At 38.7% G+C, this 20179-nt stretch overlaps 1 protein-coding gene and 1 long non-coding RNA gene across 7 annotated transcripts in view; one reads left to right on the forward strand and one right to left on the reverse strand.

The window, feature by feature from the left end:
• U2SURP (U2 snRNP associated SURP domain containing) overlaps positions 1–15981 on the forward strand; it is a 35579-nt gene extending 19598 nt beyond the window's left edge. For all 5 annotated transcript variants that reach the window (XM_079977724.1, XM_079977725.1, XM_079977726.1 and 2 more), the window contains 15 exons: positions 396–500; positions 1223–1289; positions 1388–1551; positions 1930–2092; positions 2544–2623; positions 3356–3443; positions 4776–4898; positions 6464–6620; positions 7491–7586; positions 7866–7932; positions 9413–9575; positions 11250–11360; positions 12415–12533; positions 13734–13910; positions 14125–15981. In XM_079977724.1, coding sequence (XP_079833850.1) covers positions 396–500; positions 1223–1289; positions 1388–1551; positions 1930–2092; positions 2544–2623; positions 3356–3443; positions 4776–4898; positions 6464–6620; positions 7491–7586; positions 7866–7932; positions 9413–9575; positions 11250–11360; positions 12415–12533; positions 13734–13910; positions 14125–14263 — 1819 coding nt within the window. In that variant the 3' untranslated portion in view covers positions 14264–15981. The remainder of the gene's footprint in view (positions 1–395; positions 501–1222; positions 1290–1387; positions 1552–1929; positions 2093–2543; positions 2624–3355; positions 3444–4775; positions 4899–6463; positions 6621–7490; positions 7587–7865; positions 7933–9412; positions 9576–11249; positions 11361–12414; positions 12534–13733; positions 13911–14124) is intronic.
• Positions 15982–16009: 28 nt separating this feature from the next.
• LOC307217264 lies at positions 16010–19932 on the reverse strand. 2 transcript variants are annotated; one of them, XR_013839503.1, is made up of 3 exons: positions 19732–19932; positions 17337–17912; positions 16010–16840 (listed from the first exon to the last, which is right to left on the reverse strand). It is a non-coding gene; the product is annotated as an uncharacterized lncRNA (long non-coding RNA). The 2 variants fall into 2 exon arrangements; XR_013839502.1 differs by lacking the exon at positions 17337–17912.
• Between the last annotated feature and the right edge of the window lie 247 nt (positions 19933–20179).

Below are 20179 nucleotides of genomic sequence, written 5' to 3' on the forward strand. Positions count from 1 at the left end.
ACAATTCTATGCATGTCTAATCAGAAGGAGGCCCCAGTGAGTTTCAGTGGTCCTACTCCCTGATAAGTGCATAGAATTGCATTATTATATTTAGAAACACAGTTTTTATTGCATTAGTTCTGATTCAGGCAAAAGTGAACAACAAACTGGAAAAGAATATTGCATTTCTCTTTCTAATATAATTCAATGAGCCACAGGACCTACTACTACTTTATGCTAGTTTTATTTTTGCCCATCATGGTGTTCAGAACACTGCTCCAAATTCTTAATTTGTATAAATCTTCTTAACTGTGCAGCAAAAATAATCTTCTCCATTTATTAATACCTTAGGTGCAGTGTAGTTTGTTTAGTGTTAGGTCTGAATCAATTTTTCTTTAACTGTGTTGTTGTTGTAGGAATTTGCTTGCGCTGATACATCGAATGATAGAGTTTGTGGTGCGTGAAGGACCTATGTTTGAAGCCATGATTATGAACAGAGAAATCAACAATCCAATGTTCAGGTGCTTATTTTTCTATTTCTGTTCAGTGCTGTCTTTGTCGCATGCACCGTCATTGTTGCTTCAGTACTGCTGTGTGCAGTTATTCACAGGCATTTATGCAAACCCAACTACTTGTAGGCATAGTTCTCACAAGCAGAAAATGAGGTTTCAAGTATTTGTGTGTAGTGCACCTTTTCAGACACAATTGACTATATTTCTTTAAAAAAATAAATGACAGCAAATAGGAAACTGACCTAACCTTTTCCTTGACATGTCAGTCTTGTGTTGTCGTCGTCGTCTTCTTCTTCTTCTTCTTCTTCTTCTTCTTCTTCTTCTTCTTCTCCTCCTCCTCCTCCTCCTCCTCCTTCTTCTCATCACCACCATCATCATCATCATCAAATTTGTATACTGCCCCTATATCTGTAGAATCTCAGGGCAGTTCACAATATATTCCAATATAAGAATCACAAAATCCAGTTCCAATTCCAATATAAGAATCACAAAATTTCTCTCACTCACCTGCAGGCTGAAGTGGTACAGTGCAAATACTGGTATGCTACCAGATCTGCTGCTTATAAGATCTAGGTCTTGATGATCTGAATGTTGCATAGATCAAAGAATGGTATAGGTGTGGTATAGTGGTAGAAACTGGGTTTTTTCTGGTGTTGAAATGCTGCTTTCCCTTATGTTAGTGATCTCAATAGGGACATGCTCTGATTTCACACCCTCTGCTTTTTATTTAGGTTTTTATTTGAGAACCAGACTCCAGCCCATGTGTACTACCGGTGGAAGCTTTATTCAATTCTACAGGTAAAAATACTTTTTAAGTGCAACTTCTAATATTACCTGTGATTGGCATACTGGTTGCTTTGACCATGGTTGTGTGTGTGTGTGTGTGTGTGTTTTAGGGTGAATCACCAACCAAATGGAGGACTGAAGACTTCCGTATGTTTAAAAATGGGTCATTTTGGAGACCACCTCCTTTAAATCCATATCTCCATGGGATGTCAGAAGAACAAGAGCCCGAAGCATTTGTAGAGGAACCTAGCAAGAAGGGTGCACTTAAGGAGGAGTAAGCATCTTTAAAGAACCTAATATGTCATCTTTTCACATAGACAAGTGATAGCTCATCTGCACTATTCCAATGTGTAGAGATAGGAGCCTACACAGAAATCCCAGTATGTGGAAGACCTGGCCAACTTTTTTGAAAGCATCCTAACACAAAGTTTCTTAGAAGTAACTAATTTCTAAACATCCATGTTTCCCCTCCTGTTGAGTATGGGTGAAAATGATAAACTACTACTAAAATTCTCTCGTCTCAGTAAAAAAATGTATTGCAGATTGTTCTCAGTTACTTTGACTCTGAAATAGAATGTTCAATAAGGCTCATTTATAAATATACAGAAAAGGTGTTGCTAAGTTTTCTAAAAATTTGAAACTGGAATTTTAGACAGAGGGACAAGTTAGAGGAAATCCTGCGTGGGTTAACACCGCGTAAGAATGATATTGGAGATGCAATGGTTTTCTGTCTTAATAATGCTGAAGCTGCTGAAGAAATTGTAGACTGCATTGCTGAGTCACTATCCATCTTGAAGACTCCACTTCCTAAAAAGGTATGATTGATTTCTCAACAGTTTTTATGTTTTATGTGTAAATTTGTGCATTGTTGATTGGCTGCAAAACAATCAGTATCTATGTATATAGTAATAACCAACTATGAAAGATGCTTTTTGCTTAATTAAAATTGTCTTCTACCGTAGTTGTAAAGCTTTGTAATAGCCACATGTTCCTTTTGTGTTTTTCTTCTTTGATTAAAAATAAATTGCATAGGTATTTGCCTTCTGTCAGATTGTGCCAACTGTTCATGAAACTTTTTTCTTCAGAAGTTGGACATTGAGTATTTGGGTGCTGAACTGTGGATAGTTTGGCATTTTGTAGCAGCAGTTTATATCGTGCACTTTTGAACAGGCTTTAATTATTTTTTCAAAATGGCAATTTCAACTGGATTTTCAAAGTTATTTGTGGAACAGTAATATTGGTAACACTTCTAATTTTTTTTTGCAGATTGCAAGATTATATTTGGTGTCGGATGTGTTGTACAATTCTTCTGCAAAGGTTGCCAATGCTTCATATTACAGAAAATTGTAAGTATCAACATTTTAAACTTTCAAGAAAAGTAAAAAACCTTTGTAGATTTTGAATTTTGCATGTGCTACCTTGTAGTACTGTCTTGTACCTTGACAAATCTGTAGGAGTACCAATCTTTAAAAAAATGTTTACACTTGACCAATTTGGAGCCAACTTAAAATTGTGCAACTTTCCTCTGTAGCATGCACTCATTGTTAAACTAGGATAATTTCTCTCTCTGTATGTGTGAATACAGTCATACCTCATGTTATGGATGCTTCAGGTTACATGTTTTTGGGTTATGGACTGTGGGAAACCCGGAAGTACTGGAACGGGTTACTTCTGGGTTTCGCTGCATGCGCAGAAGCGCTAAATTGCGCTTTATGCATGCACAGAAGTGCCGAATCGTCCCTGCACAGACGCAGCGCTTCAGGATGCGAATGCTGCGGGTTGCAGACGTGCCTCCATCATGGATTACGTCTGCAACCCGAGGTTCCACTGTATATACATGTGCTAGGTGTCTTGAAAGGCTGGGTTGGCCTATAGCAATAAATTTTGACACATTGTAGTAACCTTTTTAAAGGTTTTATTCATGAAGCTAATTTTATTCCTAAATGGGTGTGTTTAGGTCCTCTTCTGTATAATTAGAAATTTGGGCGCACATTTTTGTAGCTCAGATGCAAGTTGAATGACTTTCGCTGTGGCTTACTCAGTAATGCAAACTGTAATATATGAAAATGTTGTTTCAGTTTTGAGACAAAACTTTGCCAGATATACTCTGATCTGAATGCTACATACCGAACAATACAAGGCCATTTACAGTCTGAAAACTTTAAGGTATGTGTATGATTATTTATTGAATTTGTTTACTTCCATGCAGTGAGCAGTTTCAGGGTGAAAACAGCCGTCCGTTGCAACTTAAAAGACTAACCAATTTATTATCATGCAAGCTTTTGTGGATCATAGACCACTTCAGCAGATGAATGAAGTGTAGCTGTGAATTGGCAAGCATATATATGCATGATGGGGGCAGGGCAACAGAGAGAAGAGATGGGAAATATAGAGAACTGATTCAGAGGGAAATGAAGAACGAAACCACCACTAGCAGATAGTGATATTTATCTAAAAGCAGATTAGCTGCCGTGACCAATTTAACAAGGCCATAACACACACATCTTGCTATTGGTAAGCTAGTTAATTCAAGTAGTGTGGAACAATAATATCAGTTCTTGCCACAGGTGATACAATTTATCAAGTGTTTCAATTCAGTGGTATCCCATGGAACTTTCTCTTAGAAGTTTATTTTTTATTTCCAATATTTATATATCACCTAACAACAAAAGTCCTCTGGGTGATTTACAAGTAAAAATTAGAAGCATAAAATATGATAGGAAACTAACATCTTGACACACAGTAAAACCAGCCACAGAGAATGACATCAGTACAACAAATAGAAAGTAAAAAATAATAATATTTATGACTGAAAATGTCACCTGGCACCTTAAAAGACAGACCTCTTTGAGGGTGCCAACACTTGAAAGGCCCTCTCTAGTAGCCAACCTCATTCGTTCCTTTATTGACATGAAAAATGAAATTATAAATATATAATGTAAATAATATAAAACAGCAAACAAAATAGTGTTGCAAAAATATAAGTATTAAATAAAAGCTGTTCTGCTTGGTGCCAAAAAATAATTAGTGCAAGCCTCTCTGGGGAGAAAATTGCATTAGGAACCTGCCCTTCAATAAATATACAACCTTTCATGTCACAAAAATATGACTTTGTTTTTCACCAAAGCAAAGTTTGTGTCTAGTTTGCTGTGAAAATAAAATCCCAATTAAATATAAATAGTGCAGTCTACACTCCATAGCAGTCTGCACCAAATATATTGGTTTTTATTGGCTGTACCCAAAAGGTTGTATCTGTCTTAAGTCAAAGTTGGAGTAGACCCATATCAGTGGACTCAAGTTAGTCCTTAACAAGGATTTCAGTGGGTCTGCTTTGAGTATGACTTTGCTGGATGCCCCCCAAGTTTACTAAACACATCAAAACCGATATGAACATTCTGTGACGGGTGCAGTGCTAATTAGATAGGTGGCGTTGTGCTTTGTGTAATGTTCTTAAAGTACTTCTCAATACAAATGACTAGCATTGTTTACTACTTTTAGCAACGGGTAATGACATGCTTCAGAGCATGGGAAGACTGGGCGATTTATCCAGAACCATTTTTGATCAAACTGCAGAATATTTTCTTGGGGCTTGTAAATATTATTGAAGAAAAGGAAGTGGAGGTAAGTGTGAGATAAGACCATTATTGGTACTATTCGTTTGGAAGCAAACAAGAGAATCTGAAGCCTTACAGGTAAGGAAATCATAGCAGAGGTTTGTAGCTGGACTCTAGGGCATGAAGGCTTCTCTTGGTTCCCAAATGAATCTTTCCTTTCATTTGAAGTTGCATAAACACAGTTTTCCCCTAATGTGAATGTTAACATTGTCCATACCTTTGCCTTTGAACTAGCTCATTTACCAGTTACGTATTGGAAATTACTTGGAACCTGACGCACGTGCATTGCCTCTTTATCAGTATTCAGGTGTGTGTTTGTGAGTGAGAGAGAATTTTAAAATACCTGAATGCTTGAGACCAGCCTCCATCTCTTCCATATTATGTGGTTAGAGTTGGAATTAATGGAATAAAATACATGTTGTCTATTAGGGCATTTGTCTCAAGAAGCTGGAATGTGTCTAAAACGTTGTTAGAGCCAAGAATTTCTAACCTGTGGCTAATTCCTCACAGGTGCAAGGAGAAGCAATTTTGAGAAACGTATAGTTGTTGAGAGTTGGTTGGTTTTGTAATTAGAGCAGAAGACACAAACAACTTAGGGCCGGGTTCACACGGAGTGTTGTTCTTGTCTTACGGCTCATGGTTTGTTTGGAGAGAAGCAAAGGAGCCTAAGTTTGACAAGAAGTCACAGTACAGTTTGTCTCCTCCCCTGCACAGTAGCAATGGGCAAGGAGCAAAATGCCCATAGTTTCATCAGCATGTGTAAAACATAGTTTATTTTAAGTACTATTTCATGTGAAGTGCAGGCCAGGCCAAAATTATTGGGTTATCCAAACCATAAATATGTACTACTCACGCCAGATGTCTTTTGTGAAGCAATTCAAGAAAGTAAGCAGGAGAGATTACATCTTTTGTATGTAGACTTACTGCAGTGTAAACAATAAATGAACCACAGGAATATGGGAACTCAGCTATCTATTACCTGGTTTCTGAAGGAAAACATGGAAAAAAGTGTTTGCATGTGCTGAACTCTTTTATATTATTAAACACAAACATTGGTGTCCCCTTCCCCCCTCCCCCCTCCCAAGAAATTGTGCATCTACTACATTTATGGACCCTGAGAAAAATGTATTATATCTGTAACCAGGGTCTTACTTCTGGCATCTTCATGTATTGTGTGAATGGTAAACTGCTTTGCATACTTGACGGAGGTTTTTAATGTGTCAAGTAAATCCAGAAACTTCCTATGTGTTCAGTTGTACAACAAACTGTGATGCTAGCGTACTAGGGGTGCTAGTAGCATCCAGATGTGTAAAACAGTATGCTGGAGGTTGAAAGACTGGGGGAATCAGACATATTGTGCAGATGCCCATGTCACATTGTATATCGGGTGCACACACTGGGCCACTTCAGCCCACAAGGAAAAGTGCTGGATTTGTGAATTGCCCCATAATAGGAGGTGAACATAATAGCTCTGCACATTTTTGTGAACTAAATGCATAAAATGTATCTGAAATGAAGCTGTAAGAACTTGAGGAAAACACTGTGCATATAAAACTTACATTTGGTTTACAGGAAGTACCCGATGATCTCGATGGAGCTCCCATTGAGGAAGAGCTTGATGGTGCTCCTCTAGAAGATGTGGATGGAATTCCTATTGATGTTGCTCCAATTGATGATCTTGATGGAGTCCCAATTAAGACGCTAGATGATGACCTTGATGGTGTTCCCTGTAAGGAATATCTAAATTTAGTGTGTACTTAGAAGCCTGCACTTTCTTACTGCAAAACGCACATTTAATTGAGGCTCCATTTTTTCTGGTACTTTGGCGTTTAAAATGCAGTGTTGCCGAGATTTGAGAACAGGTGTTTTTATTAGAAATTTGGCTTCCATAGAATAATATTAGAAAAATGGAAGACGTGAGGTGTGTTGGTTATTACTATTCTGTCCATGTTCAATCATATATAAGCAAGATCTGTATTTTCATTACCTTGTTAGGCCATAAATCAACTTGGGGCAGAAACCCTTTTATTACAGGTTTATCTTGAATGCCTCCTAAAATTGATAGCTCCAGTGCAAAATGATAAAACGGCAGAAAGACTACAGCAACTCCTTTGCACAGGATAGCTCAAATGTTCCTAGATCCCACAAAGCTTTAGATCAGGCCTCTCATAATTTGTGCTCAGATTCTGGAATTTAGAGGGGCTTGAGTGCATGTCTCCCAGAATTATGATCTCTGTCTATGTCTTGGTCTTCTCCATGGCATACAAGTTTCCATATGCAGTAGGCTTTTATGTGAAGTGAATCCTCTGCCTTTACTTTAAAATGGCATGGGCCTTAGAAGATTGCTTTATGCGCCCTTCCTGGATATTCAGGTCTGCCATTCTAAAAGCACAAGGTCATATATACCCCATTGGTGGGATGCTTCTGAGTAAACATGCAGAGACGTGCTCCGCACGTAATCTTTTACTTGCAGCAACGTATGCTGAAGCCTGCACCTTTTAAAATGGCTTATCTTTTTCAAGTGCCCTATATAAGAGAGAGCATACTAAGCAGGACTACTTTGGAACGTTGGTCATTGCTATAATCTTTTATTCAACAGTGGATGCTTCTGAAGAGTCTAAAAAAAATGAGCCAATTTTCAAAGTTGCCCCTTCAAAGTGGGAAGCAGTAGATGAAGCTGCACTTGAAGCTCAAGGTTAGTGTCATATCTAGCTTTTGCCACTTTCGTTACGTACATTTCAGTTAAATGGGTTTTAGTTCAGCATTTCATGCTAAATATTAATGAAGCAATACTTTAAATTCACTAGCAGACATCACAAGTGCTGCTCTTATTCTGGAACAGTGCCATTAAATAAAAAAGTTAGAAATTAACTGCTATGCAGCATAGCTACAAATACCTTTTTTAAAAATAAGATTTATATAATTTTATGTAACACTGGACAATGTTTTTGCATTCCCCCCCCCCCTTTACTAGCGGTAACAACATCTAAATGGGAGCTTTTTGACCAGCATGAAGAATCTGAAGAGGAAGAAAATCAGAAGTAAGAATTAAGGTGTTCTGTATGTCTTTCCCCCTTTGCCGTGGCAACTCTGATCCTAAACATATTACACAATAACAAGAATAATTTCAAACATGCTATGGGGGTGTGAAATGTCTATGCTTCTGGAGTCCCATATTAGGGAAGAGATCAGCCTCCCATGGATAAATACAAAAGTTGTAACCTCATCCATTAATGCACATGTTTCCTTTAATTACTGGACTCTGATAGCATATTAGACCAAAGAACTGTCTATTTGTCTATTCCTGCTTCCACACCCAGTGAAAATCTGTTCAATGCCCCATGTGAGTTAGGCTCTGTGGAGTTATTTTAGAAAGTAATGGTAAAATCTCTTCTCAATTAGTATCTCAGATATAAATGATGTGGGTGCCAAAACAGCCTAGAGAAAAGGCAAGAGTGGATTCCTAGATATGTGGGAGATCCTTCAGGTTTTATGAGAAAACATTAAAAAAAATATGCGGCTCCTATCCCAAATCCCAAGCTGAATCTGACTGATTCAGGTCTATCTGAGATTTGCCTGAAGTGGGTTGAGGCAGCCCCGGGTTGGGCTCAACAAAGGGGAGGAGAAAAGGAATGGGTTTTAAACCCTAATTAAATGTATGGTTGGGGTGGGGCAGAAGTAGATGCAAGCAAAGACTCTTGCCTGTCCTCCCTCCCATGGCTGCTGGCTGGCTGCATGTTTTAAACCCTACATATATATATAGGGCTATGCGAGGCCCCTATTTGGATTTGGGGTCAGATTGGGCCCAAATGATGCGCCAAACTGGCTCAGAGGGAGCTGAAGCTGCACTATCTTAGTAGTTGGCTGCATGGAGCCAAATTGGGGCACATGGTCTTCTTGTTGAATCCAGACACATCCTGGCCCAAGGAGAGGTGCTGGCTTTCCATAGACCTGGGCATCCTCATCAATGAAGCACTCCATGCATTGTTGGATCAGTCACTGTTGATTCATTGCTGGGTCAGTAACGGGGAAATCAGATGCACATTTGCACTGCTTTGGTTTCACGCTGAGATGTGTATCCCTTCCCATAGTTACTTTGAAACCAATCCAGCAATGATATACTGCAGCCACACTTCATTGTGCTCTATTATACCTGTGTTATATTTCCTGTTCCTGGTCAAGCAAGTGACATTTATATGGAAGGCTGCTTCTGCTTGTGAAAGCGTGAATGAAGGGTTGAGAGGAAGCGTAAACAGATATAACCCATCCTCCCTGTTTTCCCTGTGCTGTTCTTCTCCTCAGAAATTTTTCTTTGCAGTCCATGCCTAGTATTTTAAATAAAAAGGATATTGTATAATAATAACAAGAGGATGTTACAGAACAAAAATAGAAGCAAAGTATGCTGGCACATGTATCTGTGCTTGACTTTATGTAGTGACAAAATGCTCTATTGGAAAATGATAAACATAGCATATTTCCCCCAGAGAGAATTAATTCCTGTACTTCTGGTTTTTTTAAAAGCCAAGAGGAAGAAAGTGAAGATGAAGAGGACACCCAGAGTTCTAAATCAGAGGAGCATCACATGTACTCCAATCCAATCAGAGAAGAAATGTCAGATTCAAAATCTTCAAGCAAGTACTCAGAAATGAGCGAGGAAAAGCGTGCCAAACTCAGAGAAATTGAGGTGTGTGAGAAAAACATCGATAAAATTTATTTTTATACTCTTGACATGATGGATCAAGTATAAAAATAACCAGTTTCCCTGTTTTCAAAATGTTCACTTGGATTTTAGGAGTGCTAATCAAATTTTATCCTATTTAAGAATTACTTGTATTTGTGCTATGGATATGTGAGGCTGGCACTGGGTCTTAATAGTTTTATTATTGAGAGATGTAACGTAAGGGAAACATAGGTACAAGCTGGAGGGCCCTCCTGGGCAAATTTTGGGGGAATGTGATGGGAGAAGAGGAAAAGGTTAAAATGCACAAGCAAAAAACTATTACACAGTTCGGTGGACATAATTAGGACATTTTTCAATCATAGCAAGTGTTGGGAAATAGATAGGGGAGGGCAGAAGAGGCAACAATTGAGCCATACACACGAGAAGCCTTGAACATTTTGAACTTTGAAGCCCATAAAGTATTGTGCAAGTATATTTCTAAGCTACTTATTTTGCATAATTATTGGAGTTAATGCCTATGCTCTTTATTCAGTCTTGATTTAAGGATGATTACTTTTACCTTACTTGGAAAGTCTAGGGTGCCCTCTGCTGGTGAGAAGAGTATAACTGTATTGCAAAATGAGATTGGTCCTTTAGTATTAATGGATTCTTATTCATGGATGCTTATTTTGAGGATCCCTTTTCTAAATATGATCTCAAATATTTATTAGGAGTAGTAATGCCCAATGAAAATCTTTAAATTGGGGTATAATAATATCTAAATTTATTGTATGATCTCCATTAAGGTTTTAAGCTGCATTCATGCTTGAGAGTGAGGAACCCTGTATTAATTTTCATTTCATTTTTTGAGCAGTTGTGTTGAGATGTAATGCTTAACCATTGTTAAGCGTTATGTGAACGAGCCCCTTTCTTTTTTTCTCCTCCTGTGTGGTTGCTTTCAATTAATCACAGTTCAGGTTTACCTGTGGTTTAGGGTTCAGGCATAATCTTAAACGAGACCCACTACCTGCCGGTGTAGACATTACTAAGTTAGATGACCACTGGACTGACATGATATAAGGTTGCTTCCTTGTGTTCCTAATTTGGCTTGTTAAGTGGTAAAAGCTAACAACAGTTTGTCCCAGGATAAGGCTAAACTGCAATTGTTTAAATAAAAGCAAGAATTTCAGATCTTGTCATGACTGTGGTGGACAATTCCCAAACCCAAGGCTTATTCATGTAATGCCAAGTCATAATTTTCCTTTTATTGAACCTGATGAAGAGACTTCAGCCTCACTGATAATCTGAGGCATGGGGTGGGATTTTATTTATTTATTAAACAGAATTTGTATACTGCTTAATGATAAATAAAACTTCTAAGTGATGTACAGTACAAAGAATATAAAATATACATTAAAATTGTAAATAAAAGTCAAAGCTTTAAAGGATCAAAACATAAAGTCAGTTTAAATTTCATTATAAACTAAAGGTACATATTCATGCCAGCTTTACATGTATTTTAATATTGTAATTCCACCAATTAATTGTTTTGAGAACTCACCACTGGGGAGAAATTTATGTGAATGTACCCTAGGGCCAAAACGAAGTAAATAAAAAGCCTAATCCAAATGTGTATGTTGTAACTTTGCCAAACTTGCAGGTAACTCTAGTACTGCGTTTGCATGTGTATTTTCACAGCTGAAGGTAATGAAGTTTCAAGATGAGTTGGAATCTGGAAAAAGACCCAAGAAGCCAGGCCAGAGTTTTTCAGAACAGGTTGAACACTACCGTGACAAACTGCTCCAAAGGGTAAGTAGTACTACTGTTCTGGATTTTTAAATTTAGTTTAGATACGGATTTCTATTAATGTTACTGGAACCTGTTTTGATTATAATGCTAAGTTTAGCATGATATGCACAAGCAGCAGCACATCTCAGGCTCAAATCCAGTTGCAGTCTGGATCCAACCCATTGAATGGTACTGGCCTCACGTTACACTTGGCAATCTTAAAAATAGTTTTGGAGCAGTTAGTAGTTTGCCAGTTTAGTGTTTTAGACTTATCCAGATAGATTATTTGATCTGTATAAGTGCATGATATCTAAAGTCATTTCTGTGCATGATAGGTGCTTTGTGGTAGGGCTGCATTTAAAATTGAATATGAGCATACAGAAACTGACACAAGGCTTTATTACCTTTTAAAGCATATTAAAGTGATAGACTTGTGTAAACTAGACAAAATAATAAATAGCTTGGGATTTACTGCCCTACAATAACTTCATGATATTTGTTGTTACTGTATCTATTTTTAAAGCGATTTAGCATCAAAACCTCAATTTTAAGGTTACTACACTTAATGATTACATTGCCACATATAACCGGCACATTTAGCTCGATACATTTTTTTTAGAAGTTAAGTGCTGAAGGTTTTGTAGCTTTGAGCTAAAGATATTTGAGAATGCAAAAGAATGCGATTAAGAAGACAAAGATGTTTCCGAACTTGTTGTAAAAGTGGCTACTTGATTTTGTTCTTGTAAATGTTTGACTGTACGGCAACGACTGTTGGTTAGTAGTAGAGCATATACAGAAGATCCCAGGTTCGTTCTCTTATATATCTAGGTAGCGCTGGGAATGGCATTTCTCTGAAACACAGGCGAATCATTGCCAGTCTGGGTAGATAGACAGCATTCAGCTAAATAGATCAGTGATCTAATGTGGAGTCATAGGAAGCCGCTTTAGACTGTTTCTTGTTCCATCAGTGTCAAGCTTTGGCTCTGTTTTGTAGGGCGTAAAATGAATTAACATATACATCTTGCTGTATGATAAATTCTGAATTCTCTGAAGTGCCCAATTACTTTTAATCTAGGAGAAAGAAAAGGAGCTGGAGAGGGAAAGGGAAAGAGACAAGAAGGACAAAGAGAAATCTGAATCCAGATCAAAAGAGAAGAAAGAGAAAGAAGAATGTACACCAACAAGAAAAGACAGGTATATAACTTAAGACGGCTAGATAGAATGCAGCCTGTGCAATAAGCTTTCCCCTTCTTCTTCCCCTGCATGTCCCCAAAATTTGCCCCAGGGGCTCCTCCAACCCTCCAGAGCCAATTTTGAGGGGGTGGGCTACAGGGGAAAGGAAGGGAAGTTACATTCTGCAAGCAGAAGTCTCTTGCACCAACAGAGCAGAAAATTTGGGGGCCACTCTGTTTTTGAATTGTTTTTCTGGTCACCTAAATTTGAGTGTCTGAATTGGAAAATAATACTTTCAGTAGGATGTGAGTTATCACATTTGTGTGTGTGTATGAAGACAGTATTGCTTTTGCAACCTTGCCATTGTTTACCCTGCAATTTCACAATCAAGGATCTTGGCATTTAGAAGAAAATTATCATCCAGTCAACTGATAACAGTGACGATAAATGTGTACAGACACTTTAAAAGGAACATTTAAAGCAATTGTTGCTTTTTTAAATGTTAAGCATGTCAGGATAAAACGGCAAACAAGGGTGCACACAAGTTACAATATCTGAAGAACAAGGCTATAGCTTAAAGCATAGGTGGGGAATCAATAGGCTGTGGGCCTTTTTTGGCCCAGCAGGTGGCCTAATTTAACCTGCAAGGTTGTTTCCCCACAAGCCATGCACACCCAACTTGTATGATGTCAGGTGTAGGGCAGCTAAAGGCGTGGCTGCAAAGGAACAATCAGGAAGGCTTTAAATGCTGTTTGGCACAGACTTCAGACCCTGCTGGATCAGCTACACCTTCAGGAACACTTAGAGTAAAGCTTATCCCTGCCAAAAGCAAATCTTGAATATAATGCCATTCAGTACTCGGAACTGGAGTGTATGCAATCCCAGCAGGGCTTGAAGTCACTGCTGATTAATTCAAATATTAATCATTACTGATAGGCATCTGAAATAAATTTTACCATAGGTTTTCGGACAATCAGTTGCAGTTGTGTTTTTTTAAGGCAGTATAATTAAGTCCCAAGTTTTATTTAACCATGCAGTTTTGATGGGCAGCCTGATTGCCGCTGTAACTTCTATTGCTCTGGAAATGTGCATAAAGAGATTTTGAATATTTATGCATTTAAAGTTCTGAAAACTGCTTTAATATATTTGGTGAGGTGATGGGCATCTTTGTATAGGTGCTCATAATTTCTCCTTTTTTCTTTTTTCTTTTTTTTGAAAAAGGAAAAGGCGACACAGCACATCACCCAGCCCGTCCCGCAGCTGTGGGAGCAGGAGAGCAAAATCACCGTCGCCAAAATCGGAACGCTCGGAGCGATCTGAAAGATCCCACAAAGAAAGCTCACGTTCCAGGTCATCTCACAAGGATTCTCCCAGAGATGCCAGTAAAAAAGCTAAAAGGTAACGCTGTTCATTTCTGGAAATCCATTTTTGTTCAGTGTGACTCAGCAGCTAAGCCATCATTTGGTTCTATAAATGAAAGTTTTCTTTGTGTAGTATTGTGGAGTTACATAATTCTTGGGTGACACATATGCAGTACTCTAAGAATGGGGTTGATCTTGGCAGGCAGAAGCCAAATAAACAATCTATTGACATTAATACAATTTATTTTTAGGTCGCCGTCTGGCTCAAGGACACCCAAAAGATCAAGGAGGTCGCGATCCAGGTCACCTAAAAAGTCAGGAAAAAAATCCAGATCTCAATCCCGCTCTCCACACAGATCCCACAAGAAGTCAAAGAAGAGCAAACACTGACAAACTCTTAATTTTTATGATGCTGTCACTTACTGGAAATGCGGTTTTGTTTTTGTGCCTGAAGAGTCTGTTTAAAAAAACAACAACACAAAACAAAAAAGCATTCCTAATTTTTTTTTGTGAATGCACGTGTATACTCATGAGTAACTGCATCGGTAGACCTGTCATTGTTTTATATTGTACAAAATACCTTCATTGTGGCTACTTCCCAGAATGAGATTTTGTGTTTAGAAACTTCATCTGAAATGTGTGTAACTGATCTGCTGGCAGTAGTGATATTTTGTTTTAGAATGTTGTGAGTTAGGAAAAAAACCCCACCCACAAACAATTGTTTTTCCCCCTCCCCCCCTTTTTTGTAGCTTTGACAACTTGAATTAGATTTCAAATAAAATCTGAAAAGAAAATGTAAAAAAATAATAATGGTGTTTTCTTGCCCCTCTGAAACAAGAGTTCTCTTCCCCAGTCCCATACAGAGCTGCCAATGCGAGCTTCTAGCAGGAATCTTTCATACGATGGTCAGGTTATAGAACTCTTCCGGGTATGTTGGGATCTATAGCATGAATATTGTCACTTGGCAATACATTTTACTTAATGCAGGAACAGTTATGCAGTACAGATGTTCTTAAATGTTACAAGCTATTGCTTGAATTTCCAAGCATAGCCTGCAGGCACTTTGAGAACACTTATTCTCTCTCATCTTACGGCCTAGCAGCCAGAATGAGTCTGTTGATAGTTCTTTCCAGGGACATCAGGTCTGCTTCTTCCATACCTACTGAACAATGTGATTGTTTACTGGAGATAGATTATCACTGTTGCAGCTACTTTCTATCTGTCTGGTGCTATAGATGCTTGAGCAGCAAAGTACATAGGAAGGAAGGAAAGCAGGGCTTGTGGGTATTAGGAACCTCAAATGCAAACTTGTGCCTATGGCCTCTTCCGTTTGCTTGTAAACTCTTCCCTTTCGACACCATAAATCTCTCGAGTCATTCATAGTAGCAGGATCACATAATTGATTAGACTAGATTTAAACCAATGCACTAGGGCAGTTTTAGTACACATTTCTGGAAATGTGACTCTGGCAGACTTCCACTATGCAGTTTCTTCATGCATGCTCTTTTTCTCCCCTTTTACTCAGATGTGAAATTTGCTGTTTCCGTCTGAAACACACATATTTCATAGGAATGGTTTCAAGGCACATAGTTCTTCACTGAACATGAAATCCTTTCAGCTGGTATCTTTGGTGAAATGGTATTGAAGCCACAGTATTAAGTGTTTTAATTACTTTCCATGAATAGTGAAAAGAGAACAAATTATATTTCCCCCTTACAACAAATACTGTCAGAATGATAAGAACTCTAAAATGCACATCATGAAGTGTCTTTATAAAGTGGATTTTATTCCAGAAGATGACCTTGTAAATGCATTTTTGTATTGAATTCCTCCTTTGGCTGTGAAAATTGTTGAAAGAGTAGCAGAAATTAGATTTTTTTAACTTGTATCTTTTTCTAATATACTTGTATTCCTTCCCCCTTCTCCTTCCCCAGTTTTGGATGCCCTTTTGTTTTAAACCTGTTTTTTTCCTCTTTTGGCATTGATATAACATAGCACCTCCTCTGGGTCACTTAACTTTTTTTCCATGAAAGAAAAGTCACAAAGGTTCACTGTTTGTTTCCTGGAGGAGTGGGCAGATTGTAATAAAAATGCAAAGTTTAAAGGGATCTGGACTCCGGTGAAGTGTTTTTTAAAAAATCCATAATTATGTTTATAGACCGCTACGTGCTCTTTTATTCTATATATGGGGTTTTAAAAGTGTTTGAGAGACAAAATTTGTATTCGTTAGAGGAATATGATGCAAAAATACCTAAAATACACATTTGGGGGGGGGGGGTAGGACCCAGATTTCCTGTGTGCTTACCTGTATTGCTTGCACATTCTCATACAGGTGCTACTGATTTTTTCCATTCTTGCTACATCTCTTTATTCAAATATATAATTTTTAAAATTGTGTTTACACCCTGCCTTTCTTCCAAGGTGTATCCAAGCAGTATACAATTTAAAATGATGAAAATAAAAAGGTATGAAACGGCCAAACCCTCTGAAGCTAATAGAGGTCTCCTCGGCAGTGGTAAATTTTGATGTGCCGGATCTGATTATGACAACCCCCATACCCAGGCCAGCTGCATTGTTCTCTAAAGAGCAGCAAGGACATGGGTAGTCAACGAATGGAGTTGGCAAAGGATGTTGCGCTGGCTGGTCTTTAGGAAGACCTGGGCTCATGTCCCTGATTATCCATGAAGTTCACCACATTATGTTGGGTCAGTTACCATCTGAGTTTACCCAAATAAAAGGGTTCATTAGATGCCTGATTAGACTTGCTTATGCTCCACCACATCACCACTCTTCAGGAGCAGATGGATAGTATGAGATCACTGACCTGGGATTCTCTTAAGCCTTCCGCTCAGTCTGTGTGGACCTCCGAGTAGTGCCAGCTAAAGTCTTGTTACATGCCAGTTTAGTTCGAAAACACAGAGACGATGAAAGCTTAGGAACAGTGTGGTGTGAGCCAACAGAAGGAAGCTGGGGACACAGAGATACATGGCTTTTAGGCACGAGAAGAACAGAAACCTCGTGCAAAGTGATGGTGCAGAACCTCTCCATCTAGACTCAGGTTGTAGATATGTGTAAATAAACCATATATCATGAAGACACCACAGTCTCTGCTGTGTCCAAAAGAAAACGGACCCTGGGCAAAGCACATCTTGCAATCCCTGGAATCTCACATTGCTGGGGAGAGTGGGGTGGTGTGCGGTATTTTAGCAGAAGCTACCTTATTCCTATTTCAAAGGTCTATTTTTGGCACGCTGCATTACAAATATGAGTATGGAAGTACAGCTCAGACTCAACTTTTTACAAAAATAAGCCAACCACAACGTTCTGAGAGGTTAGCAAAGGTTAATATGTGTGCAGCTGAATGGAAATTCAACAAGAGTGCTGTCTACATGCATCTTTAGATACAGTTTTAATGTGTAAAATACTGAAAGCATAAAGTACTGAAGAAGCTTCAAATACAAACGCTGTCAGTGTTGGAAAAGGAAAAAGTCCTGACTTCCTTTGTCTCCTCAGCCTGGTCCTCGAACCGTTGTCAGCCTAAAAGAGTCCAAGAGAAGAGCGTCCTTGCAGAGTATGTTCTGCTTTTATTCTTAAAAGTCTTTATCTGCAAAACGAACAACCAAGTGTACACACATCTACACTACCAGCTTTCTCCAACCAACCCACCACCACACCAACATTGACCACTCTATATATACAGGTACAATTAAGTGAGAAGTTGCATGAGTCATTGTAGGTCGCCGACTCATGCTGACTTAGTTCTTTTAGCGTTAAAGAAACCGGCCAGTTTTTAGCCATGACAAACATGACCTCCACCTGAATATGAGTGGGCAATTGAGTAGTGTCTTTATTGTTAATAGCTAAGCAAATTGCAAGGCGAAACTGATGGGCCTTATAACCAGGTGGAGGGCAAATCAATTTGTTTTTATACTGGCTCTTTACCTGCAAGCGTTGTTTGTCTTGGATTTGCCTCTTCTCTCCAACTTCTGATTTCAGCGAAGTTTATTAGCAATGATAGGCTTTCAAACGGTCGTCTTAGCTTCGACGACAATTATGGTTTTGTAAAGAATGAAAAGAATCTCCTTTTATAATGCTCATCTTCTACATACACGAAGCTTGTCTTTTTTATTAATGTCATAAAAGGGGGGGAATTTGACATCTTTTTCATGCCTAGGATATGCATTTACTGTGGGGGAAGAGTGGTGTCTAAATTTAGGAGAAAACCTCTGAAAATCTATTGCAAGGAGGGTGTTTGTATTTAAAAGCTTGGGGTGGTGAGAGAGAGGTGAGGGGAGAGGAACTTGGAAACATGGTAGCAGAGTGATTGGTTCTCACAAAGCACCAAATGATTCATAGTTTGGTATGCCGCTTCCACTGTGCTCTATCCAATTACCGTACTTTATACCCCGTGAATAAGATGACCCCTATTTTTTTGGGGGGGGGGGAGGATTGCCAAATATCGCTCAACCACCTGACTGACTGCCAATTGCATGCGTCACGAAGCCTACACTCGTCTGCCCGCTTGCTACCATCAACCGCCAATCACCCACCCAATTGCCACAGCAGCAGCCAATCGACAGCAGCCCTTGCTGCACCTACCAATCACCTGCCCAATCCAAGATGGCAATCTCCTGCTCGCGGCAGCAACCCATCGTCTTATACACGGTATACTACAGTACTTCCTGGTTTAAAACCCCACACATACATTAAGTAAAATATAAACATCAACAACCAACTACACACCAATCACCACGGCCCCCTCCACCTCTTTTCCCCTTTTCTTCCTAATGTAACACTAATGTCTCAACAAATGAAACTGATCTGCAGAAAATGTAACTTGGAAAAATAGACATTGCACATACTTTTGTAAACCAAGAAATCTGTAATAAAAAATACGTTAAAAATAATAAACCTACGTTTTGATATTTTCCCAACACACCAGGACTGCACACCAAGCTCAAATCTTCATTTGCAGGACATGGATCACAGTTTTGGATATGTAATGAGATGGATCCAGAGACGCGGACAGAAGAGGATGGCAGAAGTGGACTTTTGATAGACTATATGGAATTGGCTGAGATGACCGGCAGAATCCGGGACCTGGGAGAGGAGAGGGTTGAAGAAGACTGGAAGAAATTTAGGATTTATTTACAAAAACAGTGTAATTTGGTTGAATGTTAAGAAGGATGCCAGACCATAAATAATTGAGCACCACTAAATTAGACGTAATCTGGATGATAAGTGAGATTGAGGAAAATATAAACTTTTTGGAGAATTATTAGATTAAATTAAATGAATGAGATTTAAGAATGTAAACAAGATGATAAATTGCTGGAAAAAGTTTTACAATGATGTAAGTGGGAGCGGGAGACGTGAGGGAGTCCAAAGAAGCTTTGAAAATATGTTATGATACATGTCATATTGTTTATTATTTTTGCATTTTGTATTTAAAAAATCTCAATAAATATTTATATAAAAAAAAGAAGAAGTGGACTTTTGTTCCTTTGATCCCTTTGGGGGGGATGACTTTTTTCTGGTGCTGTGAGTCAATTTCAAAAGTAGATGGATGTTCCTGGATACTTACCCTGGTTACCAAAAGGCATATGTGCCTTTTGGCCTATTATACAATTTTCTGTGGCCTACCTACCTCATTCTTTTCAAAGCTCAGAGGACAGCATGGGGCACAAATTTGTTTTGCAGCCTTCTGCTAAATGTGCAATACCGCGAAATATTGCACAAATTGATACGTTAACCATTAACTGTTGAACATAACTCCTTAAGTTATCTAACAATCTGATAAACACATTGGCTCTCCTTACTACATATATACCATTTAGCTAGGAAATGTAATTAGTTACCTCTGTGAGTGGAAGCAGGAGACCAGCTTTCAGGAGAAATTCCATTGGTATTTGGTGTGGTAGAACCACTCATGTGTGAAGGGAAATGCATGTGTCTCTCAATGGGCCGTCAATACATTTCATGGAGAACCAATCAATGAGCAGTTTCCTGGCACATGCCTCTGGGTTGTTTGGGGGACAAACACCCATGAGAAATATCTGGCTGCATTGTAAAGTGCGAAACAGTGTTAAATATGTAACAAGCAGATTAAGGGATGGTAGAGTTTTTTGGGATGGGAAACATGCATGTGTCTGCACCCAGGGCTAGGCATTTATTTTTTTTAATTACTCATGCATCTCAGATGACAGCTCATTGCCAATATTAGTTATGCAGGCATGCCACTTTTACTTTAATTTCTTTTGTTGCTAGGGGGAGAAGATATTTTTCTTTAACTCCATTGGGTCTTCC

The sequence above is a fragment of the Podarcis cretensis genome (genome assembly GCF_951804945.1).
Source record: "Podarcis cretensis genome assembly, chromosome: 5".
Lineage (NCBI taxonomy): Eukaryota > Metazoa > Chordata > Lepidosauria > Squamata > Lacertidae > Podarcis > Podarcis cretensis.